General features: G+C 41.2%; 1 protein-coding gene across 1 annotated transcript; it reads left to right on the top strand.

Moving 5' to 3' along the window:
• Positions 1-2,678: 2,678 nt before the first annotated feature.
• On the top strand, positions 2,679-8,581 carry aoc2 (amine oxidase copper containing 2; the record flags this gene model as incomplete). Its single annotated transcript, XM_079177675.1, has 5 exons — positions 2,679-4,248; positions 5,933-6,051; positions 7,237-7,403; positions 8,038-8,170; positions 8,291-8,581. The coding sequence occupies 5 exons, from the start codon at positions 2,679-2,681 to the stop codon at positions 8,579-8,581; spliced, it is 2,280 nt and encodes a 759-aa protein (XP_079033801.1).
• Positions 8,582-10,837: the final 2,256 nt, after the last annotated feature.

Below are 10,837 nucleotides of genomic sequence, written 5' to 3'. Positions count from 1 at the left end.
ATAGCACCTTGGTCTCCTGTGTGAATGTCCTGAGTTTGACCCATTTATGCTCCCTACACATCATTTATTTCATGGCACTTTATACTAGAACTATTACTACTAATAGATCTATTGCTATAGGAGAGGGGTCATTTAGGGAACAGATGTACTAAAACAGGGGTGTCCAAACTTTTTTCACTGAGGGCCACATACAGAACAATATACCAAGGGCTGAGCAAAATCAATCAAATTTGGTTCTCAATGTGCTTTTTTGCAGATTTAACGTTTTCAAAAATATCTGTTTTAGTGACCTAAAACTCTGTCTGCATGGATGAAAGGCCAAAACTTAGAGGAAAATATCAGTTTAAAAAAAATATTAGTAGAAAGGGCCTAGGTGTTCCTCAACCTGTCAATAGTTATGGGGACAGTATGTAATAAGGGGCTCAGAGTATCATTTTGATCATGGCATCGAAATTCTAAGAATTATATAATGTTGTGCTTTTCTTCTTAGAATTAAGAATAAATGTGAGACATAAACGTGTTATAGATGAATTTTCTAAATCCAAGTGTTTCCAAATTGCATAAAGGAGACACAGAAGGAGCTGTGGGAAGTCTGATAAATGTCCTCAAGGGTCCTTGTCCTTGGTTGGGGGCTCCAAGCTAAACCAGCTGCTACTTGCATAACACAGACTGAACTAAACGGTCGGCGGTCTGGTTGCAATGTGGCTAATGTAGACGCCAGGTTTTGACAAGGAAGAAAAATGTGTCTTTTATCTCTGGTTCTGCTATATCAATTTTCATATTTATTTTTAACTGTCCATCATAAGTTTAACAACGTTTAACTAAATCTATGAGTAGCCTACTTTTGAGACTTGGTGTCATCGCACAAAGGATTTCAGAGAGCTCAGTTAGGAGCATTCATACTTACATACTCTGATAGTTATGAGGCAGCACCGACACATATTTTATATTTTGGAAAAGAATAATAAGTTGATAAAAGAATAATAAGTTGATTAAAGAATAATAAGTTGATAAAAAAGATCTGACATAATACACACACTCTTGCACAACATGATGAATTTCATGACATGATGTATTTGACATGAATACAATCAAATGTTTAGTGTGATTCTTCGTTCTTCATGTTTTGAAATCCGAACATTCTGGTCAGGTATGTTTTAGCATCGAAATGCTATTTTCCCAAGACCTTGTAAAAACGTCTTCCCACCTGACCTGACGTAGGTTTCTGCATGATGACACTAGTGCATATACAGTATGTATATACTTCCTCACTTCACTGTACAACAAAGCTGTAGGTTTATCTCTGACCAGAGAGGGGTCCTGACCGGGATTACATACAGGGTTACAGGAAATAACAGGCTAAACAAAACGTGTGGGCTGGGCTAAGATAAGGTGAAACCAAAGCTTCTCTGGAAGGAAAAGGGACACTGAAGCTATCAGCACCCAAGATGTGTATTCTTGGTCAGGGAGTGAATTGTGTCTGAGAGACCTAACTCACAACTCTGTTAAAGTGGATTTACATAGCTTAATACAAGTCTATCTCACAAAGCAAAAGGTGACTTCATTAGTTAAAGGGACAGTTCACTGTTTCCCTCTTAGCTGTAGTGCTATTTATCAAAACTTAACAGCAATGCAGTTGGATGAAAGTGCTCACAACAAGACCTGTGGATCATCTTGAGTAACCAGGTCATGATTTCTGGAAAGAAATGTGGCTGTCGAGTTTTTCAAGTGTATTTTTTTTCGCCTCACAGGTTTTCCGTGGATCGTGGTTATGACTTAGCTGTGGTCCTGCCTGACCCCCACTGCTACTAAACTATCCCGATGCTCGAGTCCAGAAACTTGGTTAGGATCAATTCACCAAATAACCTATGCTGCTCTTAAAACAACTGGCTCCGGATAGAGCCATCAGTTTTTTCACCGCTGTTCTCGTACACGCTTGGCACACGGGAGTCGTTTCAACTGCTTGCACTTTGCGCCCTTACCGCTAGATGGCGCTAAGTCCTATACACTGTTTCGTTAAGCACAGTTTTGAGGTACTTTAACTTTACTTAACTTTTTCCATTTTATGCTACTTAATAATTCTACTGAAGGCAAATGTTGCACTTTTTACTCCACTACATAAGTTTGAAAACTTTATTTGCTTTGCAGTTTTTGATAATTAAAACATATAAATCAACTTAACGAGCTCCACTTTTACTAGCTGCATTATCAATGCGATGAACACATTAATGCGTCAATAATTGTAATCCAGTAATATAATATACATTATTCTGAAATGAACCATTCTGCATGAGGATTTGTACTTTTGGTACTTAACATTGTAATGGTAACATTTTCCCACCTGAGACTTTGAATGCAAGACGTTTACTTGTATAGTATTGCTACACTGTGGTATTGCTAATTTTACTGAAGTAAAATATCTAGAATACTTTTTCCACCACTGACAACCGTTAAACAGCGTGCGTAAAATAGTAATGTAGTAATCAGCCTGTGTAGCGGAACAGAGGTTACATGACATTCCACAACTGTTTATTCAAAGAGGGGGGGGGGGGGGGGGGGGGGACTGGGCTTGTGGTTTTGAAGAAAGGGGTGGGAAACAGAAGAGTTGAAGAGCGCGCCTCTCTTTTCCGAAACCCCAGTGCTCATCCTTCGCCTCCCTTTCTCCAAACCCGTGCGTAATGGTAGAGCGGAGGATGAACTCTTTAGTGAAATGGGCGCTCGTCGTCTTCGTACTCGTCTCCATCATCCTCAACATCGTCCTGATGGGCATCCACTCCAGCAGGGCGCCCAAATGCTCCGCTCAGCGCGTCCACCCGCTGAAGCGCAAACACGACGATCGCAGCCTCGTGTTCGCCGACCTAACCCGGGAGGAGTATCAGCAGGTCCAGGAGTACTTGTTAAGACGAAAAGACTTGGACATATCTACCAACCAGATCACCAAGCCGTCCGAAAATTTCTTGTTTTTAATAGAGCTATCAATGCCCAAGAAAGCGGACGTGCTGGATTACTTGGACAGAAAAGGCGCAAACCCGATGAGAGAGGCGACGGCGGTGGTCTTCCACGGCAAACTTGGCTACATTAAGGAGTACGTAGTGGGGCCTCTTCCCAACCCGATATACCACAGAGATGTCACCAAGGAGCGCTACAAGACGGAGCTCCCTATCACTGCGCGCACGGTCACCATCGGGGAATATAGCTTGATATTCAAATTTCTGGAGCAAATCTTCTCCAAATTGGGGAAGCTGATGAAAGAGAGCTTCAACGTGGGTCTGGACAATAATCTGAACGCCTTCGAGCAGATGCCCCGTGGGGTCCGATCCGGGGACAGAAAGACTTGGATATCTTTCTTCAGGGACATGGCCGGTATGTACATCCACCCAGTGGGCTTTGAGGTGCTGCTTAACCACGAGAGCGTAAACGCGTCCGACTGGACAGTGGAGCGGCTGCTTTACAACGGCCAATACTTCCACACCGTGGAGGAACTTCAACAGAAATACGATGCGGGGTCTGTTAAGAAAATAGTTTACAAGGAGTCGCCTGACTATGGGTCACTGAAGCCCAGGAACAAGCCTCTGCAGATCGGTCCGCAGCTCTTTTACGCAGAGGGGAAGCGCTACAGCATCAGTCATAACCACGTCCTGTACCTGGACTGGAGCTTCGCCTTTGGACTCAGCTCTCTCACGGGCATGAGGGTGTTTGATGTGCGTTTCAACGGCGAGAGGATCATCTACGAGCTGAGCGTGCAGGAGGCCATGTCCGTATACGGTTCAGTGACTCCCGGGATGATCCTGACCAAGTTTCTGGACTCGAGTATCGGGATAGGGCGCTTCGCGCACGAGCTGGTCCGCGGCGTGGATTGCCCCCACGAGGCCACCTACGTGGATACGTACCGCTACATCGACGTCCCGGCTCCGGTCAGGTTTAGGAACTCAATCTGCGTGTTTGAGCACAACATGGGTCAGCCCCTGCGGAGGCACTTCTCAGACTTTTTCCACAACAGCTACGGAGGGATGGTGAACAGCGCCCTGGTTTTCAGGACCATAACGGCCATTGGGAACTACGACTACATGTGGGATTTCATCTTCTACCAGAGTGGGTCAGTGGAGGCCAAGGTGCACGCCACCGGCTACATCTCCTCTTCCTACCTGGTGGACGGCAGCCGGAGACACGGCCACCAGGTGGCGGAGAACGTGCTGGGGAACATCCACACCCACTTTATCAACTTCAAGGTGGACCTAGATGTGCTGGGTGAGTGGCGGTGGCACATTTCAAACTGTTCAACTCAAAACAACAAGAAGACAGGATCACCTTTTTATGATGGCCATAAATAAAATGCATCATACACATGCTTATAATGCGTCTGCTTATAGCACTGTATAATATAAGCAATCCTACAAATTCATGATGCCTTATAACAATAATTATAACACATTATAAAGCCTTCTAAATGACATATAAGGTCAAGTAGCATAATACTTTATCTGGTCACCCACTGACATGTTTTTGCAAGGATCATAATGTATAATGTTGTAATACATTATAATCTTTTTTTCATAATGCATTATAATAGGGTTACACACTATGATCCTATAATTTAGGAGTGCTTATAACTGCAATTATACAGTGCTATGAGCCGATTATAATGTATTGTAAGTGTACGAAATGATAAAAGTATTGCAATATTAGGTTTTGTGATACTGTTTCAATTCTCAAAAACACGGCATAATAATAATAAAAGTTTAGGCCACATGCAAGGATCACTCTCAGTGTATGTGCACATAGATAGTGCTATGATGTCAGAGATGTAAATGCAAAATACAGATCCCATTGTTTTGCATAAATATTTATGCTTTTATGTGTTCTTTATATTATGACAGTTTACCTAAAATGACATTTAAAAAAAAGAATTATATCACTTTGCTTATTGCTAAATACTGCTCATTGCAATATATCGCAATCTATTGAATCATAGCATCTGTATCATGGTACCAATCGTATCAGATTCTGGCTAATACACATTCTTAATTACAAGTAATTTTTATTACGCATTTAAACGTGCTTCATAGAGAACAGAGAGAATCATCTCATTTCATCTTTTAATCTGTTTAGTTATGAATTCAAAACAAATAGTGTTTGCTCTGTGTGTAAATGAATATAAAATAGCTTATATAGCACAGCCTCATGACTGGAGAATATTCTGCAATGCTTTCAAGTGTTTGCTCTGCTTAATCAGGTTATCATCTAACTTATTAGCTTCATTCGTAATCGCTTCCACCAGCCTAGCAGCTGCCATTCCACCTCAAGTAGATAAACAATTCTACGTCTGGTCGATGAATAGAAGCAGCTTCCGGGACTGACTGACTGACAGGTTGCTCGATTTTCATTTAGTCAGGATAACAGCGTGACAGCATTGGATTGTAATTGGGTGCCATCCCTTTTCATTTTCACATCTGAATATTGTCAACTAGGTTAGTCTTTTAAAATTAAATGTTATTTTTGTAATTTTCAAATTGTCGGAGAATGTGCATAAAGTTACAAGTTTAAATGGAAATTTTAATATCAACTGTGACTTAAATGATGCACCTAAAAATGCTAAATATTTATATTGCACTTTGGTTTTGAAATTTAAATTCATATTTGATTATTGTTGAATGTTAAATGGTCTTTGAAAATGAAATGTCAAATGTCTTTTCCATTATATTGTCAGAGATTAACCATGCTAGTAGTGAGAATGCAATTGCATTATTGAATTCTGACCCAATTAATGCATATGTAAGTAGGAAATGAGAATGCTGTTGTGAGATTACATTTTATTTTAATTTAGTCCGCCAAATGCTTCCATAGACCTGGCTCTACATGAACATCAATACATTTCAAAATACAACAGAAAACAAATATTATTACAAACATGTTTGCTTCATATCCTCTGCAGGTGTGAATAATTATTTCCAGACGAAAGACATGGAATATGTCAATGTGTCGCTGCCATGGATGTCCGATCGCTACGCTATGGTCCCTCAGCTGGTGGAGAAGCAACTCACAACAGAACAGGTCCGCCGTCTTTCACTTCCTTCACAGCAGCTGCTTTTAGTTTTCATTTAGAGGAGAGTGTGCAACAAAAGGCATGAACTCATTCACAGACAGCATGACGCATTCTCTGCACTCGAATGTCTATCAGTTGTTTTTGTTACAATTTATCACTGCAATTAACATGAATTAAGTCTACAATGAAGGGGTTTATTCTCAAATACCTTTTATTAAGCCACATTATTGTTAACGGACCATAAAGTATTCATCCCTGAATACTTTATAATAATAATAAGGGGATTGTAAAAAGGACTTGCGATAATTCTCAATCATTGCTCCCATAAACACTCATTAAGCTTGTTTCCAACAGCAGCAGCAGGAAGTTGTTCTAAGTGGAACTACCTACTGAGAACCAAACAGCAGACAGACACAGTTAGAAAATAGTGAACCCAGGGGAGTATTTAGCTGCAAAAGAACCAGGTATTTGTTTTCAGGAGTTGGTTGAGACCAAAAACAGAGCAAAAAGAGAGAGAATGTCAGACTTATCAGGTGGATGGATGTGTAAGTAGGCTGCAGGCAAATGTTTGCTAACACACACACTATAACAACTTTATACAGTGATGTAAGTGTTGTGTTTGCAAGTTGTTCGTCTGTCAGTTCCTAAGCTTGATACCTAAATTAGCTGCTCAGCTGCACCACATTACACAGCCCTAACCCGCTGATACACACACACTGCTGCAGTGCCCACATAGCCCCGCCTCCTCTCACTCACAGTGCTGTCTTTTCGCAACTCATCTCCAGTTGAACCTAATCATTTGTGGGTTATTGTTGTCGTGTTACAGCCTTCAGTGTTTTCCATTAATTACCAATACAGTCTAGTATAGTCATAATGAACTAAAACATTTTTTACACTTCAATCTCTTTGGGTCTCTCTGGGTCTCAGTGAGGAACCCTTCATGGAACCTCACGAGACGGTGCACCAACGCCACTGTGTTTATGATTAAAGTGTTTATATAGCACACCGCTGGAGGGAGGTGAGGCTCGGGAGAACCAGAACCAGGACTGCAAAGGGCAGACTGGCAACCCAAGATGTACTCATATGTACTATTCATTGAAATTTGCAATTTCTTAGTCCACCAGTGTTGCAGCCAACCAAGTAACTCTTGAATCTTGACTGAGGGACTAATGTCTACTTTGACACCCCCACAGGAGGCCGCTCTGCGCTATGACACCAAGACTCCTCGCTACCTCCACATCGCCAGCAACAAGACCAACCGCTGGGGTCACCAGCGCTCCTACAGGCTGCAGGTCTTCAGCTTCACCGGGGACCACCTCCCAGAGAGCCAGCCCGAGGAGAGAGCCATGTCCTGGGCCAGGTGAGACTGGACATCCGCAAACTCATATTGTTATAAGTTAATGATTGTGGGCACTTCTTTTGCCTTGATGATTAAAAGTTGTGTCAGACAAGATATCAAGATGGAGAAATAAAGATACATGCACTACCTGATAGTAAAGTGCATGTCCTGAATTTCATAATGATTCATATTTGGACCACTTTCAGCTGCTCTTTATACACCGTCACTGGGCCACATATTAGACAAAAGATGACATAAAGTGATCTCACCTATATGCAGACGACATACACCTAAAACCTAATGACACCACTAAACATGGCGATTTGGTGTGACATGTGACTCTAACTTATCATTTGAAAAAAATGTTTGTGGTTTCTCCAGTTCCTGAGTCAAAATCATCAATCATTTGTTCACCTCCCCTCATTTGGCCTGTTTCAGTTCTCTTCATTCAATCGCTCGTCTCCAGCTTATTCAATGTTTTTAAGAGATTTTAGCTTTAGACATAAACATTTTTCCCAGTACACAATCATTCAATAGCTGCGTTCTTGTGGGGTTGAAATCTCCTGTGAGATACAATGTAGCATCAGATCTTCAGGCATGGTTCTGCTGGCCACCCAAAGCCGTCTCGCTCTGCGTCTCTTCTGTTTGTCTCCAGGTATAAGGTTGCCATTACCAAGCACAAAGACTCAGAGCAGACCAGCAGCAGCCTGTACAGTCAAAACAACATCTGGTCTCCAACTGTGGACTTCAGCAAGTACATTGAAGACAATGAAAGCATTGAAGACGAGGTGTGTTGAGATAGAACTTGTATGTGAAGTTGATAAGATAATACAAACATATATTTAAATTGAAACTGAGATAACTTAGCTAAAGGAATTTGCATGATGTGTATGATAATTTGCCTGCAGGACCTGGTTGCCTGGGTGACCACCGGCTTCCTCCACATCCCTCACTCCGAGGACATCCCCAACACGGTGACCGTGGGCAACGGGGGCGGGGTTCTGCTGCGACCCCACAACTACTTTGACGAGGACCCGTCCATCCACTCTGCTGATGGGGTGTACATTGCCCCGGGTAGTGAGGACAGCTGTGACAACAATAGGATGGCCTGCCTTGCTCAAGAGACCTGCAGCCCCGTCCTTGAACCCTTCACCTACCACGGCTTTGAAGGAGTCATGAAGTTTGAGGATTCGGTCTGAATGTTGTGCACTGCTAGGTGTTAGCCCTAATCAACTCAGAGATATGCGTGGGTTCATTTACGATCTATCAAGAAACTTGTGTCAATGTTAACGTGTTTAACATTTTGGGGCGGCACATTATTTGTGCTTTGTGTGCGATGGGCAAGATATTGCGTGAAGGAGTTTTTCAATGTTTTGGAAAATGTTTGTTCTTGAAAGTGCGTTGAGAAGATCAATACCACTCTCATATTTGTGCGTTAAGTACAGAGCTGGAGTCAGAACTTGGTTAGGCTAGCCTAGCTTAGCATAAAGCCTGGAAGCAGGGGGAAGCAGTTAGCCTGGCTCTGTCTAAAATGTTCTACCAACAACTTTAAAACTTATTATCTAACACACTGTATCTCGATAGTTTATTCTGTACACAAACGGAATGTAAAAAACTAAATGTCTGGTTCTTGGGGGACTTACATGCCAGAACAATTTCTTCAGGAATAAACTGCCAGGCACAGCTTTCCAGAGTTAGTTTTCACTCTGAGCTTGCCAAGTTACCACACAGACCATATATGGCAGCCCACACTAGATGATTATGGTAAGATAAGACAATCCCTTTTTAGTCCCACAGCTGAGAAATTTAACTTGTTTTTCATGAAAACAGAACAACGTGTAACTCCCATAAAACCAGAAGTTATAACTTTGGCATTTATGTTTATTTATCTGTTAAACGAACAAGCTAGACTATGTTTATCAGACAGCTGTATAGGTGCTGGTAGCTGTATTCTTAACTCTGGATAGAACCAGGCAGGCAAGCTCTTTCATTCTACTTCCAGCCTTTACTGTATGCCAAGCTAGGCTAACCACTTCCTGATTCCAGCTCCATACTTAACAAAAAGATTTATCAGACTTTGTATGCAGACACAACATTTCTTCAGGAGGATCAGTTCACTGTTGGCATTGATCTGGATCTGGGATTTGTTGACAATAAGAAGAATATAAATGATCCTCTGACCGGTCCTTTAAACTAAACTAAATGTATCCCATCTATGCTGTAAGTTGTAAGCTAATAATATGCAGAAACTGTTCAATATGTAGTAAATATAATTGAAGATATAATTCTGTGAACATAATAATGATTAGATTAATGAGCTCTAGGGATGATAATATCAGTCAGTCGGTCAATGTACCTCTTTGGTCCAGACTGAATATCTGAACATTTTAGACGGATTGATGCAACATTTTGTACGGGTAACTTTGTTGATCCTCTGACTTTCCATCTTGCGCCATCATCAGTTAAAAAATGTATTTTGTCAAATACTTGCGGCTGGCAATATTAGTCTGTCTGATGTTGCCACAAAGTTTTGGTTCAGAGATTCATGTCCCCAGGGGAAGAAACATTGTGCTGTGTTTTGATCCCCTGACTTTTCCTCTTTGGTTTATGACCAAATACCTGCATAACTAATGTCATATCTATTAGTCTCAGCTGTACCTTGTGTTAAGTGCTTATTAGCAAATGTTTGCAAATAACTTGCTCAAGACGGCATATAGTAACGGAACATAGTAAACATTATACCTGCTTAGTATTAGCATGTTAGCATTGTCAATGTGTGCACATTTGCATACTGAACCACTGAGCTTCACGGAGCCACGAGCATGGCTGTAGACTCCTTTTGCTGCCTTTTTTGGTGGTATCACCAAAGTTAGCAATCCATACTGAGATAGAATTGAAGAGGTACATTTGGCATTAGAAAACAAAAGAAATATGTGTTTTGCAGACACTAATCCACTTTTTATCATTGATTATTGTTACATGGGATTAATTGCAATTTTATTCTCAAAACCATATGGTGACATCAGGAGAAATGTGATCTATGGTTTAAGATTTTGCAAGCAAAGATGCTATAACCTCTAATAATTTCAGTGATGCTTGCAATCATTTTTGCTTTTATGCCAGCAATCACATTTTGACTCATTTTTAACATGGAGTCAAAATGTACCCAGGCACTGGGAGCAAAGCAATTCTTACTTGTTCTATCTGTGTCTCTTACTACAAACCACTGTGATACATAAACTGTGACATAAACATTGTAAACTGACACTGTACAGCAGTGGCGGCTGGTGACTCCAACAATTGGAGAGGACAGGAGGGAAGCCAACTATGTCATGTTATTTTACATTAGTTGGCCACTTACCTCTACTGTACTTATGGTCAACAAAAAATGAAGCAGTAACACAATGCTTCCAAGATTTCTTAAAAACAATCAAAAACACTTTCTTGGCTTCCCT

The sequence above is a fragment of the Pholis gunnellus genome (assembly GCF_910591455.1).
Source record: "Pholis gunnellus genome assembly, chromosome: 17".
In the NCBI taxonomy this organism is placed as follows: Eukaryota; Metazoa; Chordata; class Actinopteri; order Perciformes; family Pholidae; genus Pholis; species Pholis gunnellus.
Note: the sequence above shows the minus strand (reverse complement) of the source record. Positions and strands in the feature narration are given on the sequence as shown.